This window comes from Lycium barbarum, chromosome 11 (genome assembly GCF_019175385.1).
Source record: "Lycium barbarum isolate Lr01 chromosome 11, ASM1917538v2, whole genome shotgun sequence".
NCBI lineage: Eukaryota > Viridiplantae > Streptophyta > Magnoliopsida > Solanales > Solanaceae > Lycium > Lycium barbarum.
The window spans coordinates 113623337-113639741 of record NC_083347.1 but is presented as its reverse complement, the minus strand read 5'-3'; the positions used below and the strand labels follow the sequence as shown (position 1 = coordinate 113639741).

General features: G+C 33.3%; 1 protein-coding gene and 1 long non-coding RNA gene across 5 annotated transcripts; one reads left to right on the top strand and one right to left on the bottom strand.

The window, feature by feature from the left end:
* The first annotated feature begins 5457 nt into the window (after positions 1-5457).
* Positions 5458-6723, top strand: LOC132620142 (uncharacterized). Its single transcript, XM_060334841.1, has 5 exons — positions 5458-5464; positions 5573-5656; positions 5979-6151; positions 6199-6283; positions 6398-6723. Exons 1-5 carry the CDS (start codon positions 5458-5460, stop codon positions 6721-6723), a joined length of 675 nt encoding a protein of 224 aa, XP_060190824.1.
* Positions 6724-9185: 2462 nt separating this feature from the next.
* On the bottom strand, positions 9186-12210 carry LOC132618833 (uncharacterized). Of its 4 annotated transcripts, none has more exons than XR_009574348.1 (3): positions 11709-12181; positions 10864-11622; positions 9186-9959 (listed from the first exon to the last, which is right to left on the bottom strand). It is a non-coding gene; the product is annotated as an uncharacterized LOC132618833 (long non-coding RNA). The 4 variants fall into 4 exon arrangements; XR_009574349.1 differs by having other exon boundaries at positions 9189-9959; positions 10864-10952; positions 11681-12173; XR_009574346.1 differs by having other exon boundaries at positions 9194-9959; positions 10864-10952; positions 11709-12167.
* Between the last annotated feature and the right edge of the window lie 4195 nt (positions 12211-16405).

The window sequence follows — 16405 nt, the reverse complement described above, 5'->3', positions numbered from 1 at the left end:
GAAGATGGGAGACTTGTCATAGAGAACAAGAGTCCTAAGTTAAAATGTGATTTACAGGATAATTTGGTGGGAAATATTAATTTTCTTTGACTCCAATAATCTTCATTCGTGATTTTCAATTGAAACATTTAGCTTGAATCTCATGATGTCACGACCCATTTCACAGATCATGATGGCACCTACACTATCCCCCGGTAGGCGAACCATCCCCAAATCATCAATCATTTATAATAAATGAAAGTGCAGAAATTAAGTACGTCAATCCTATTTAATAGGCTCGGTAATATCAATAAGTGCGTGAAATTACAATCCCCACAACATGGCCTAGCTCATATAAGAGCTTCTAAACACAATGCAAGTCTAAGATACAAGATAGCAAATTGTCTAAAAATCTAAGTAGACGGAATCATAAGATAGGAGGAGATCCAGGGTTGCGGAAGTGTCTAATGGCTTACCCTGTAGTCTCGAAATGGACCATCTCGGGATCAGTCACAAGGCCTAGTGCTAGATCAAGGATCAATAAATGTACCAAAAGAAAGAGCAGCAAGTGTAGTATGAGTACAACTACTAGTACTCATAGGTGTCATAGGTCGACAACGAAGGGAACACAAATATAGAATATAAAGATTGAAGTCAAACACTCAATGCATCAATTCAACTTAACTTCACCACTATGCCCAATTGAATCACATACTACACTAAATAACCAAACACATATCATATAAGGAGAATAAGAGACAAATGGATAGATGAATATATGAATGCAATACATTGGCCAATATCAAACGTGGTCATTCCATCTAGTCGTGACCCATGGGGACATGCGAGCTCCATATACCTGTCACTATACCCCTCCCCCCCGAGGTCCTTTCCTTTTGGACTGTGACTACTCACTATACCGCTCGACTTTACCGCCGAACTGTGAGACACTTACTGTACCGCCTGACTTTACCGTCGGATTGTGAGAACAATAACCATACCTCATTCCGATCCTTATACCATATCGTATCCTTCCTTTGTTATAACTTATGCATGTGTACATATAAATGGGAAATGAATGCAAAAGCATAATATCTTATGTCAACAGAATTATGAATTTCAAGTATAACTATGCTTAATCCAACTAGATACATATGTCAACTCATAAATCCAGTACGATTTCCTTTCACAATTATATGAGATGTGGATCAATGAGATAACAATTCAATCAGGCAAGTATCAGTCAAATCACGGCTATCATAGACCACATAAGCAACAAACATACCAATATAAGTGGATTTATCACCACAACCATGGCCGAAACATCAACAAGCTTTCCCCGTCATTCTAGATACTCAGCAATATACACCGGTACCCACCCAAGTACTCATCGCAATCATTAAGGTGAGACTTCTATCACGCTCAATACCCCTTTAATATTTATAAACTATATATGCCCTCCAATCGGAGTCTAAAGAATAAACCATAACCTACCTCAAGGCCAAACAGGTGCCATGAACCTTCACGCCAATGCCTTTCTCTTCCGGAGTGCTTCCGAACGGTCAAAGTCTGTCAAATATGAATTTTATGTTAAAATACAATTCTACAGATATCCATATTGCTATGAAAAGGATTCGAAACCAAAAAGTCAATCTAAACCCTGTTCCAAACCCTCGGAGGTCAAATGGTAATTTATTGTGAAATCAAGTTCCACATGGTCAAACTAATGCTCTACGCGATCACACGTGTCCATCAATGCCTATATTGCTATACTTTGGTTCAGAACACAAAAAAAAACCCAAAATAATCAAACTGGAACTCCAAGGGTAAAATTGGAAATTGATCATAAATTTATCTTACCCATAGTCTAAATTGTCCATAGCCTAATTTTTATGAGAATCTAACCACAATTTAGCCTTCAGTTCCACTATTTACTCCAAAATCCTAATTTATGGAAAACCCCTTATCTCAAACCTAGAATCATGGATTGAAATGAAAATTAATGGATGAAATCGTGGATTATATCCTAGATGGAAGTTAGAAACTTACCCCAATGAAGAATCTTGAATTTAGAACTTGAAATTATCCAAAACCGAGTCTTAGAGCTTCAAATATTTGAGAATGAAATTTCCCCTTCGGATTTCGGAATAAATCACTATTCAATGATTATTCCTTCATCGCGATCGCGGAGGCCCATCGCAATCACGGCGACGCGCGACCCGGGCCAAGAATTTTGGTCATCACGAACGCGAGGCTTCTTGCCTGGGCTGGCCCAACCCATAGGACACGAGGAGGCCCACGCAAATGCGTCCTCTCCCTTGCTAACACAAAGAATGAAACCAGAAACTAGACACCAAACTCGGGATGGACACCCGAAACTCATGCGAAACTCCCCCCCCCCCCCCCCCCATGCCCCACAAACTAAATGTGCATTTCAGTCATAAAACACGCTACTAACTCGTTCGCGCACTCGAATTTTTTAAAAGAGGCCGTCTTGATCCGGTGTTGACCACGATCAACTCCTAAATGTTCAAAACTTATAATTTCAACCAATGACCCAAATCACAACCGAATGCCTCAGGACCAGGACTAAGAGTTTGACTAAGTCATGAATGACACTTCGAACCTAGTGGAATCGATAAAACTTTGAAAATTACGAAATACCTCCAACGCCTGATATGACGAAATACCCCCAATGTCAACTTTGGTCAACTTTTTAAAATTCCATTAACTGAAATCTCTAAACCCACCAAAACCAATCCAAACTCTCTTGATTACATCGGGAACCACGCCATACATCCCCATAATTCCTAAACACCGAAATGAAATCATGAAAATGGCAATTTTGGGGAAAAGTGGAAAAAGCTTTAAATGACCAAACGGGTCGTTACACATGACAAGCGTGTACAAAGAAAACCAACAAACCACACCAAATCTATAATTCAAGTCAAACCGAGAAAAAAGCTGACCTGTGGTTTGGTTTGGTGTTGAAAATAAAAATCCGACCATAATGGGTTTGGTTTGGTTTTAACTAAAAAAAATAAAATCAAAACGAACCAAACCAACCCGATATTACATGTGTACAATTTTTATAAATATTTTATACATAAGAATATTATTTGTAATGTAAGTTATGAGTATTTCTTAAACTTTTTATTTTTTACTTTTTGTCTTTTTACATATTATGTCAAGCTTAGACTTGAAATTTTGAGTGGTCCAATAAGTTTTATCTCATAGGGGTTAGTAACCAAAATAAAGCCCAAATCAATACTAATGCTAATCAAAATAAATTCAATTCTAACACTAGAAATGATAATACTGTTGGATATCTATTTTTTAGTTTTGCATTGGCTTAGACAATGAAAATACATAACTTAATTCCTTTTAATATTTAATATGTAACTAATAATTATTAGCCGTATATATTTTAGCATGACTTAGCACTTTTAGATTATGATTATTTTTATTATGGCTTATTAATTAGCAATATTAATTTTATGCAATTTTATTATTTATTTTTCTGTTGAATATTTAGTACAATGTTATCACTCGTCTCACATTTTGTGTTATTTTCTTTAAAAATATAGAAGTATCTTACTAGGACTAAGAAATATTTGAGGCACAAGTTATATGTTTTGTATGAAGACTTCAACGAAAAAGCCCAAAAAATCCGAAGTTGAAAAACCCGACTTTTGTTGGTTTGGTTTAGTTTATAAATTTAAAAACTCGATACAATTACTTTGGTATTGAAAAACCCGAACCAACCTGGTCCATGTACACCCTACTCATGACTATTTTATTCAAATGCTTATTATGTTGAGTACTCCAAAAGAGCACATTGAGAAACTTGCTAACGCTTTGTTAAATGCAAATTTTGATCAACTAACATACAAATTCCAATACTCATTATTTCAACTTAAACAACAACATATACATTCAGTATAATCCCACAAGGAGGGACTATTTTCGGGAGACCCTAGCTCATAACAAGACAAAAAATACACATTAGCAATAAGAAAAAATAATAGCAAGATAATAGGATAATCGAGGCTAAATAAACAACAGATGCTAATACAAATCCAAAAATAAGAAAATACAAAAATAATGCTAAAACTCCAGAAACAGCAAAGAAAAGTGCCCGATTACCCAATACCTTTCTACCGTAATTCTGGAGATCCACACTCTCCTATCAAGGGTCATGTCTTAAGTGAGCTAAATTTGTGTCATGTCCTGCATAATCACCTCACCCAAATACGTCTTCGGCTTACCTTTACCCTTCTAAAGCCGCAATTCTCACACCTCCTCACTGGATATCTGCATCTCCCCTCCTCACATGCCTGAAAAATCTCAGCTTTACTTACGGCATCTTATCATCTACAGGGGCCTACCCAACATTTGCATGGATATCTATATTCCTAATCTTATCGCTTTTGGTGTGCCAACACATTCATCTCAGCATCCTCATCTCCGCTACTCTCATCTTCTGAACATGGGAGTTCTTGACTCGCCAACACTCTGCCTCATATAGCATAGTCGGTCTAACCATCTGTAGAACTTACATATAAGTCATGGAAGCACATATCACACAGAACTCCGAAAGTATCGGGGGTGGACCCACATGGTGTCAAGTGGGTTCATATGAACCCACTTCGTTGAAAAATAACACTATATATACCTGTATATTTAATATGTTTTTAAAAGATATACATGTATATATTGAATTTGACTCCATCTAAACAGAATGCAACACACAGCCCAGTGGCAAAGTGGGTTCAATTTTTTCAAATCATTCCGACAACAATTGAGCTATCCACTTTTCTTTTAAACATAGTTAAATACAGTTATAAACACTTAGCAAACTAGAGTTTCTTTTTTTAAAAAATTGAGCTATCCCTGTTCCTTGGTTCTTTTGCTACTCTTTAAAATATTTAACACTTAGGAAAGTTTTGGGGGCAAACTAGAGATTCTTTTAACTTTTTTTTTTTAATAATAGAACTTAAAATAAAAAAGGATCCCAATGCCCAATCTAAAAATTTAAAATAATCCCCAATTCCCATTTCCCAAACCCTCACGTGGTCTCTTTGGCTGAAACTTGAAACACAACCTTCGCTCCATAAATCTAAGTCTTTTTAAGTTGTACCTTTCACTGTCTTCTTGTGGTGTTTTGTCAATAATATGAATTAAATTGGTACTTCCTAAAAATATGTTTAGTTCTTTTGTAGTAGATCTGAGTGAAGTTATTTTTAATATCTAAATATGATTGAACATTGAACATGTCAGAAGTAAAGTAAAAATAGAATGCTTGACTAATTGAGAAATTTGAAGCAAATTGTCTATTGTTGATCATTCTTTTCTTCTTCTCAACTGATTGTGGAGTTACACTTACAAAACTTAGTTTGATGAATTTAATATTCAGGTAATGTGGAATCCAAACTTATATACCTGACATTCTGAAGTTTGCTTTCCAGTGATAGCACAATGTCAAGTTTGCTTCCTAGTGATAGCACTTCATCTTTGTTTCTTAGTTGAAATTTAAGTTTAAATATACCTGTTATATTATTGTTATAATTAGAATTTTAATTTGGTAATGCAGTTTCAAAATTCAATGAAGAGAATTTTCTCTCTTGTATCATCCAAGTTGCCATAATCAAGTTCATCCGCTCCAAATGCTCCTCAGGTGGAAGAATACTTAAACCAATTAGAAGAAAATCATCATTCTGCTAAAAAACAAAAGCAATGAGTAGAGTTGGATTCTTTACGGGCAGATCCAAAGAAAAGAATACCCATTCTAGACTATCATCTAGATGAACATGATGACATAAGACGAGTATATATATAAAGACATCCTCATCAACCTCAACTTCTTATGTTTCCTCAAATAGATTTTTACGGATTTAAACGTCGTTCTAATCGTAAATGGTGTAAAAAATATCATGATTGGTTGGAGTATAGTTTCATAGAAGATGCAATTTATTGTTTGTGTTGTTATTTATTTCAAGATGGATGCATTCATCAAGGTGGAGGAGAACCATTTTCAAGTATAAGGTTCAAGAGAAGTCACAAAAAGAAAAGATCAGATACGCATGTTGGTGAGTTGAACAGTGATCATAACCAGGCAAAGAAGAAGTGTGAAGATCTAATGCGACAAGAACAGTCAATTAAAGTTGCATTTGTAAATCCGGATAATAAAACTAAGCTTGAGCACAACTTTGTTTAAAGGCTTCAATTGATGTGGTGAGACTCCTTTTGAATCAAGGATTGACATTTCGTGGACATCATGAAGATGAATCATCATTACACAAGGGTAAATTTCTTGAAATTCTTTCATGGTATCCAAAGCGGTGTGATAAAATTAGTGATCTTGTGATGAAAATGGCTCCAAAAAACGATCAATTGACTTCTCATAAAATTTAAAAAGATATTATCACTTCATGTAAGCTTGAAACAATTAAAGCTATTACGGAGGATCTAAATGGAGACTATTTCTCATTGCTAGTTGATGAATCTTGTGATGTGTCACGTAAAGAGCAAATGTCAATTGTTTTGCGATATGTTGATAGATGGAGATTTGTGGTGGAACGGTTTATTGGGATCGTTCATGTTCGTGATACTAGTGCTTTATGTTTAAAAGAAGCAATTGTTAACTACCTTGCTCAACATTCTTTGAGTTTATCTCATACACGTGGACAATGCTATGATGGAGCAAGCAATATGCAAGGGCATCTAAGTGGCCTTAAACTTTGATTCAGCAAGAAAGTATATCAACTCATGCGATTTATTGTTTTGCTCATCAACTTCAGTTGAGTCTTGTCGGGGTATCTAAAAAATATCTTCAAGTTGAAGAACTTGTATTGTTGGTTTCTAATGTCTTAAATGTAGTGGGAGGTTCTTTTAAACGCATGAATGAACTTCGAGAATCTCAAGCAGAAAAAGTTCAAGAGGCACTAGATATGGGCGAGGTTGAAACCGATAAGGGCTTGAATTAAGAACTTGATCTAGCTAGGGCTGCCAATCCTCGTTGGGGTTCACACAACAAATATTTTAAAAACTTCATTAGTATGTTTGTCTCTATTACTGATGTTCTTGATACTATTGTTGTTGATTTCAAATGTGCTGAAGATAGAGCTAAGGCAAAAGGATTTCTCAGGGTTTGTCAAACATTTGAGATTGCTTTCATATTGCAGTTAATGAGAGATATTTTGGCGATCACAAATAACTTAATGGAACATTACAGAAGAAAGAACAAGATATTGTAAATGCTATGTTACTTGTTCAAGTGGTGAAGAAACGATTGCAAGATCTAAGAGATGAAGGATGGGATCCGCTTATCGAGAATATGTCTGCATTTTGTGTCAAGTATGATATTTTGATATCTAATTTTGATGAGTTCTATGTTAATTTTGGAAGATCTCGACGTAGAGTTGCCGAGTATACTTTTTCACATCATTATTGTGTTGACATATTTTTTAAGATTATTGATTGGCAACTTCAAGAACTCCAGGAACGTTTTACCGAGGTGAGAACGGATTTGCTTATTGGAGTTGCTTGCTTGAAACTAGTTGACACTTTTTCTAGTTTTGACATCAAGAAAATACTGAGAATGGCTGAATTATATCCTGATGATTTTGGTGAAAATATAATGGTTACTCTTACGAATGAGCTAGAGACTTATATTGTTGATGTCCGTGATGTTGATGGAAGATTCTCCAACCTAAAAGGATTTGGTAATCTTTCTGAAGAGCTAGTTAAAACAAAGAAGCATTTACATTATCCCCTTGTGTTTCGCTTGGTAAAATTTGCGTTGCTCCTGCCAGTCGCCATTGCTACAGTTGAAAGAGTTTTTTTCGGCAATGATGTTGATCAAGAGTGAATTGCGAAATCAAATGATCGATGACTTCATGAGCGGTTGTATAGTGCCTTATGTAGAAAAAAGAATATTTAATACCTTTTCTGATGAGAGTATTATGAATAGGTTTCAGAAAATGAAAAATCGTAGAATACAATTGTTATAGTCAATATTAATTAATCAAACTTTGTTTAGTTTGTTTCTATGTGCATTTATATTCTTATATGTTGAACCCGCTTGGTGAACATTATAGGTCCTCCACTAGCAACCCTCTGTTTCAGACACCCCGCCTCAATATGATATGTAACATCCTCGTAAATTTCAACTTTAAACGAGGTAAAATTTAATTAACAGCAAATTAGTAAAACAATTCTTACTTTTTAGACTAAAGAGTTTTACTCAAACTAAGGTGAAGAGTGGGACGATCAAGGGCAAAAGAGTTAATTCACAAAAATATCAGTCTAGAAAAGTTGTACATTGTGCAGTAAGACCATCGGGTTCACTAAAAAATCAGGCAACTTTGATTTAATTTCAGGCATACCCCTTACTATTCAATAACTCCAGTACAATGCCACTATCAAGTTGCAAAGCTTTGATTTACTTAATGTCACGAGTGTGAATGTGTACATTTCTAAACATGTGGGTCCTACTTTTTTGCTTGCCTTAGGAAGATTATTAAGAAAAGTAGGAGTACTTTTTATTCCTCCTGTATTAGACCATTTAAGTTGTAAAATTAGCATTTAAGACCAATTCAATTTCTTTTTCTTACATAAGCACGACATCAAATTAATACTTCTGTTTTTGCTGCTTCCAATTAAAGTTAAACAACGAGTATTCACTAAAAATTTAAAGATAGAAGCTTTTTTTTTATTTAAATGAAAAATATATTTGAACTCTGTGTCATTTAAACCTTTTAGATTTGATCTAAATATATGAATTAATATAAGTTTGATTTATTTCTAAAATTTACTGAATCAAAGATTAATAAAAATAATAAATATGTTTTGAGTTCAATTTACATAAACTAACAATATAATATAAGTTTTGCAAATTGATTTACAAAAAGAATTAATATAAGTTTGATTTATTTCTAAAATTTACTGAATCAAAGATTGATAAAAAGAATAAATATGTTTTGATTCCAATTTACATAACCTAACAATATAATATTTAGACTTCTAAATTGACTAGATAGTAATATCGTGGAAGTCTGAAATTTCATTTCTTTAACTTCTATAAGAAATTGCGGATTAAAAAAGATAGTAACATCTAAAGATAAATATTTCAAGTACAAAATAGTAATCATCACTCAAAATTATTTAAATGCAAGGCAAAAAGATTGGTGAGAACACATAGAACACTAATTTATAAATCTTGCTACATTTCAATCCACAAGCAGTTCACCATCTACAAGACCAAATAGCTTAGATAGCTATCTTGAAGGTCCTAACAAGCTTCTACAGCTATCCTTGCAAAAAACATCACAACACCCTATTACCCAGCTGTATCGCTGAACATAAAGCAGGAATGCCGGAAGCCGTTATCATAGAGCAGACTCGAACTTTAAAAAGGATGTCTAAAGGAGCATCGAACATGCTCAGTTCACATCAACGTATATATAGACAATTTAACCAGTAATTTGAAACTAGTCATAGCAAAAGCATGAATATAATAGTAAACACTTCAGATAATACAAGTAGTCCGACAAATAAATTTTTGGATTTTCCGTGACAGTTGAGTTAAAGGCATTGAGCACTTTATACAAAATGATGGACATCAAAAGTATATAAATGCAGCAAATACATTGAGGAAAAAAATCAAAAGAAGACTTTAGTTTCTGCCCTTTAGAATTGCAAAGCACAGATACTCAAATTCGTCCAGCTAGTTTTCTATGAATGCACATTCCTTAGGAATGTGATACAAGCCTTCAATGTTGGCCTCTTTAAATGCAACCAGAAAGCATCTACCTAAAGAATATAAGGCAAGAGATTAAAAGATTTGTACCAAAGCTATTAGTGGTACACAGAAAGAAAGACTTCCGCTGGCTTGATTTTAGAAGCTCTTTCTGTTGAGTACTGCAGCTTCCTTTGTTTGGAGCAGCAAGTTGGCAACGTGGCTTTTTATCTGTAGGCATCTGTAATTTGAATAATTTAAACAACTCCACCATCAAATCTCGAACAATGAAACGCACAAAAAATATACACACAGGAATTCACAGTTCAAAAAGTAATTTTTTGTTCTAATCATCTCATTAACGTACAAATTTTATAGAGTTATGCCCATTTATTACCAAGAGAAAGACAAATTCCTTTTCTTAACCAAATGTATTATTTGTTTATCCTCACAACTAAGCCAATCATAGAATATATGATAGCCATAGCTTTAATTAAATGTCTGATATATTGGTTAAGTTGTTTTCTCCCTCTCTTTTTTCTCTGTTTGCTCTGCTTGTATTTAGTCCCCTCTCCCCTGATGAATCTTGGCTCTGCTCTTGCACCTAGTTATTCAATTTGGACAGGTGAAATTCAACAAACAAAGTAGAATCACAAATAAATTGAAGCTCCTTTTAATATCAGACAAGAACACATGTAGTAGGTTGACCACCAACTCGATCTTTTAAGAACAAACATACTGAATTAAAAAAGCAGTCGAACATAAAGAAGTTGCATAAAATTACAAAAGATGTTAAAATGAGAATGCAGCAACGCTAATTAAACCAAGTTGTAGCAAGTTGAAGCCATTAACACACTTTAAGAATGCAGTCTAGGAAGTCTTAGAGACATCATCATATTAATGGACAACGTCTAGTCTCACTGCTAATTTCCCATTGATGGTGTACTTGAGTTTGTTGTATACTCCAAGCCAACATGCATATCATATATAATGACATTCAATACCGTAGATAATTGACAAATCATATCAATTTACATCATTATACTTTTTAGTGATCCAATGCATAAAATTCGAGAATTTGACAAACTCACACCATCCATTTCAACCTAATAAAGAATGTTATTTGCTGAGTGACTTTGACAAACCTTTCATGGTGCCAAAAGATCCCATGAAGGCTGAAACTTGCGGCGCATACTACTGCACCTCAGTCATCACCAATGGCATCAGCTAATCCCTTTGTTACAAAGTAATCAAAAGAGAATTGTGAATTTCATCAATCCAAATAAAATGAGTCGGACATATCATAAGACACTGGGTGCACATGTTAGAAAATCTCTTTTAGTGGACTCACATATTTAATATAATTGTACATAGATTGCTATCAATTAAAGAAGCCCATTTTTCTGATCTAGTCAAGTATTAATTTTATGGGCTAAATATATAAATCTTATGTTATAAGGTATGAATTTTATACGCGTAGAAATATAATTAACTCTTCAGTTATATATGATGGGTTCATAACTGAAGAGTTATACCTCTTCTAAAAAGTTACCTTTGAAGAGTTATGTCACTTCGGAAGAGTTGCGTATATTCTATTTAAATTGGTTATGGTCCCTGTGCCACACATGTTATTATTCTTCTCTTTCCCCATTATAGAAAGAATAAGAAAACATTAATGTGTGAAGGCTCAGAAGATCATAACTTCCTCTGGTCGATTGTTGCAAAAGAATCAAGGTAAGTGTTCATCACTGTCTAATGATTTACTTGTGATCCTATGTGGAGTGTATAAAGTTTTCCAACAGCACATCCACTTCAGTTATTATTATCCTAATCACGTAAGAAAAGAAGAAAGGAACAGGACTTGACAAAAAATATGTAGTTGCAATGTCGTCTTCCGTGTTATCCTTCAAAAAAAAAAAAAAAAAGGAGAGATAGAAACACAAGTTGATGAACTAACCATACCAAGTGTATTTTAGCATTAACTGCATACCTTGTGCGTCTTCTCCTGTAATTCCAATGCGGTGGTTCAAGATATTCTGAACAAATAGAATTTAATGTTGCATTAATTAATTCGTGCCAAAGGAGAAAATTAATCAAAAAATACAACAAGCAACAACTATTCAAACATGTACACTTGCAGGCCCCAACATATCTATCTCAAGACATGCATGTGTAGATCATATACATTTCAGCAAGAAAATGGATTGAAGGGAATCCTAGGTTAAAATCACAAAGTCCCCTAATCAATATGATTATCACTTCCCATAAACCTGTCACCTGTTATTTCCCCGATCGTTAGAGATAAACCAATTCAGATTTGCAAAATAAACCAATTCGGGTTTACAAAAGATTAACATGGAAAAGGGACGAAAGAAAATGCTAGAAGTGTATGAAACGGAACTTAGTTGTGGAGGATATGCCACGTGGTTGTTCCAGTAGGGGTATAGAAGACACGTATAAGTTGATAACTGAAAAGTCTACTATGACCTTAAGTTGAGATTTTTTTGACAATGAAGCAGCCATGTCAAAACCATGGCTCTTCTAATATACTAGTGGGAACAAGTCGTGTTGTGCACAGGCTCAATATTTATTTATAAATTTAGTTTTTATAATCGCTAATCATTAAATGATTTTGAAATTTATGATTTAAGATAATATATAAATTTATATCGTAATAAATCATCTTATTAGGAGTAAAATAATAGCTGATAAATATTAATATTGATTTTGGGAAAAAAAAATTAAGAACAACAAAGATATTTATAATCAATGCAAATTTAGCAACATAATTTTTTTTGTCCTTTATTTCACTAAATTGGAAGCGCAAATTAAATATAATATATTTAATCTTTTTCACTCAAAAATCAGTATAAAAACATAAAAGATCACTGTTAGAGCCTGTTTGGAAAGCCACCCAGGTAATTGGAATTGGGTGTAATTACACAGTTTGGCCTGTTTGTTTGATCAAGTAATTACACAGTTAGGTGGGAATTGAGTGTAATTGACAGGGTGTAATTACACTCTCCAATTCTCAAGGGGGGGGGGGGGGGGGGGGGGCTGAGAATTGGGTATAATTACACCCTGTAATTACAGGATTACTTTTTAGTTTGTTTATTTGTTTATTTTAATTTATTTTTATTTTTAATTTATTTTATTTCTATTATTTTAATTTTTTTGATTTTTAATATTTTTTTATTTCTATTATTTAAATTTCTTTTTTATTATTTTTATTTTTTAAAATGTATTTTTCTTTTTATATTATTTATTTTTCATTTTCTTTCTTTTCATTCCCAACCTTTGCTTCTTGTGATTCCATGTAATTGCTCGTATTTTTTTATTTTTTTATTTTATTCATTTAGCATAACCGTGTTATTATTCTAATATTTGAAACTACACCTCTTAATATTGGAAAGAATGAGTTATTAACAAACTTGTACACCTCTTAATATTGGAAAGAATGAGTTATTAACAAACTTGACATATAACGGGTGACGTTATTAAAGTAGAATTTCATTGTGAATGGGGTTATAGACTTATATTTTTCCTTTCTTTTGAATTATTTACTTAAGTTACGTTGGAACTTACTTATGTAATGTTGGAATTTGACATAAGAGTATTATGTTGAACTTTTTCTTTTGGATTTTGAATTTAGGTTATATTTTCAATTTTAAGTTATTTGCTTTCACATTGCATGTTGTTTATTTTTCACTTACATTTGATGAATTTTTTGTGTCAAACATTTGAATAATGTTATGGCATTATATTTATTAATATTATTTTTTTGTCAAACATCCAATCCATGACGTTCTCACAAAAAAAGTCTTCTTTTAAGTTTTATAATTAATTAAAATTAAATATTAATTTGAAAAATATATATCAATTATTTTTGTTACAATATTAGTTACAAATATATGATTATTAATTAATATATTTTCAAGAAACAATGTGTTATTAAATAACTAATCTAATATCATTTATAAAGGCAATATTTTTTAAATATTAATTTTAAATTTTTTATAATTAAATTTTATTTTTAAATTAAACTGACTATGTAATTACACTTGTGCAACCAAACAGCACGCTTGTAATTATACTGTAATTACGTTATGACAAACAAACATGTCGTTGTAATTACACTACTATGTAATTACTAGGCTGTGTAATTACTACCCTAGTAATTACACAAAATCCAATTACCAGGTGGCTTTCCAAACAGGCCCTTAATTCATTTGATTTATTGTATCCTTTAGTTCTACACCAATTGAATGCTTTCAAAAATAATCTGGAAAGTTTTATACAAAATTGGTAGTACATACTACTTTAACAAAAAGAAAACAAAAAAGGAAACAGAAGCCAAAAGTAAAACAAACAAAGTGGGAAATGTTAAATTGAGATATCAACGTGGGACCCACATGGTCATGATGCAGAACTTTGAATATTGCAAAGCCAACGCGTGACATTCAAAATACAAGTGGACCCAGCGTATAGCAAATTAACACTCACGTGAACAAGTGATAAGGCATCAAGTACAACATTTTAGAGGCATACAGATCTTGAAGTTTCAAAATTATCCTCAAAAGAAGCTGGTATGTCAACGAAGTGGTGGCTGCTTCAGTAGCTCACTCCCACTTCTTATATAGGAGAAGGAGAAAGAATAGATTAAATTTCATCAGTTATGCAAATTTATTTACGTTAGAAATATTTAAGAAATTTCATGAAAATGAGAATTTTGAGTCTTCACAAGCTTTAAGTTCACGACCAAAGATAAATTTTGGATATAGAACGCTAACTACTTTTTTTGGCCGTGTTTTGAACATACATTAGCAATTGGAGAAGTAGACAAATTTAAGCGGATTTTGTATAGAAAAATATCTTAAAGAATAACAAATGCATAATTTTAGTCTGAGAAATTAAGTAACCAATTGAAGGAAAATATTCTATTGATAAACTCTATGAATTCTTTGAATGCTCTCTACAATTCCACAACATAAAATAAATTGCAGCAGCCCTATTTATAATAGTATAAAACCTATTTTAACTCAGAATAGGAAAACTTATTCTTATACTAATTTGACTATAAATCCTAATTGGGCATGGATTAAAATATTTAATCCTAATCAATTTTGGTTTCCTACCATTTTGAATTATTATTTCCAACATTCTCCCGTAATTCAAAATTGTATATCTAATTCTTGATCCACTTGTCACAATCTTCAAATTGTCGAGGCACTTGTTTCCAACCCATCAATCGTTGAAGCACTTTCTCTTCAACCGTCACTCACCATCTTCCAATTAGTTGAAGCACTTTCTCTTCAACCGTTCAATAGCACTTTCTATCCAATCTTCCCAACCGTTGGAGCACTTTCTCCCCAACATTCCATTGTCGAAGCACTTTCTCTTCAACCTTCAATCGTTAGAGCACTTTCTCTCCAACATTCCAATTTGTTGATGCACTTTCTCACCAACCTTCAATTGTTGAAGCACTTTCTCTTCAACCTTCACAATCATTTGAGCACTTTCTCTCCAACGTTCCAATTTGTTGATGCACTTTCTCACCAACATTCAATTGTTGAAGCATTTTCTCTTCAACCTTCACAATCGTTTGAGCACTTTCTCTCCAACATTCCAATTTGTTGATGCACTTTCTCACCAACCTTCAATTATTGAAGCACTTTCTCTTCAACCTTCGATCGTTGGAGCACTTTCTCTCCAACATTCCAATTTGTTGATGCACTTTCTCACCAACCTTCAATTATTGAAGCACTTTCTCTTCAACCTTCGATCGTTGGAGCACTTTCTCTCTAATATTCCAATTTTGTTGATGCACTTTCTCACCAACCTTCAATTGTTAAAGCACTTTCTCTTCAACTTTCACAGTCGTTGGGGCACTTTCTCCCCTGCATTCAAATTTTGTTCATGCACTTTCTCATCAACCTTCCATTTTTTTTTGCCTTCTCTTTAACTTTTAGAGACGATATCCTTCCTCTTGTGCTACATGTGCTTGCACCTCTTTAAACTTGCAATAGTTTTTTAGTCCTTCTCAACATGATTGTTTTTCATGCATATCATTAGCCCGATATTTGCCAACATCATCATCATTGGCCAGACGAGCGACATATATGAGTCATAGCCGCCCGCCGGCAGCGGAAGCTCTTTGATTTTCTACCAGGATCGTAGAAGCTTTGATACCAATTTGAAGGAAATAAAAATACTCAAAGGAATAATATAAGCACAAGCGGAAGACTCAACAATGACTATATAGAAGAAATTTATCAAACTAGAGAGAGAAGGTAGGAGACTTTACTTAATAACTCAAAACTCTTGAATCTCACTACAATAAAATATGTGACAGATCATCCCTATTTATAATACTAGAAAACAACATATACTAGGACTAGAAAACTCATTCCAATATGAACTAGACAAATTAATCCTAACTAAGTATGAATTAAATAAATACCAATCCTAAACAACTTTGGATTAGTAATCTTGGTTTAATTCCAATAGAGCCTCTCTTAAACCAAGATATTAAAACTTGAGCGTGCCATTAACAATATCATATCTTATAGAAGTCAACCACCTCAGACTCTCGAACAATTTCCTGAAGTATGTAGCATCAACAAACTTGCGAGTGCCATCTTTAGTCAGATTCAGTTTCTCTTCAACAAGATTCAAAGTTAATTTAAC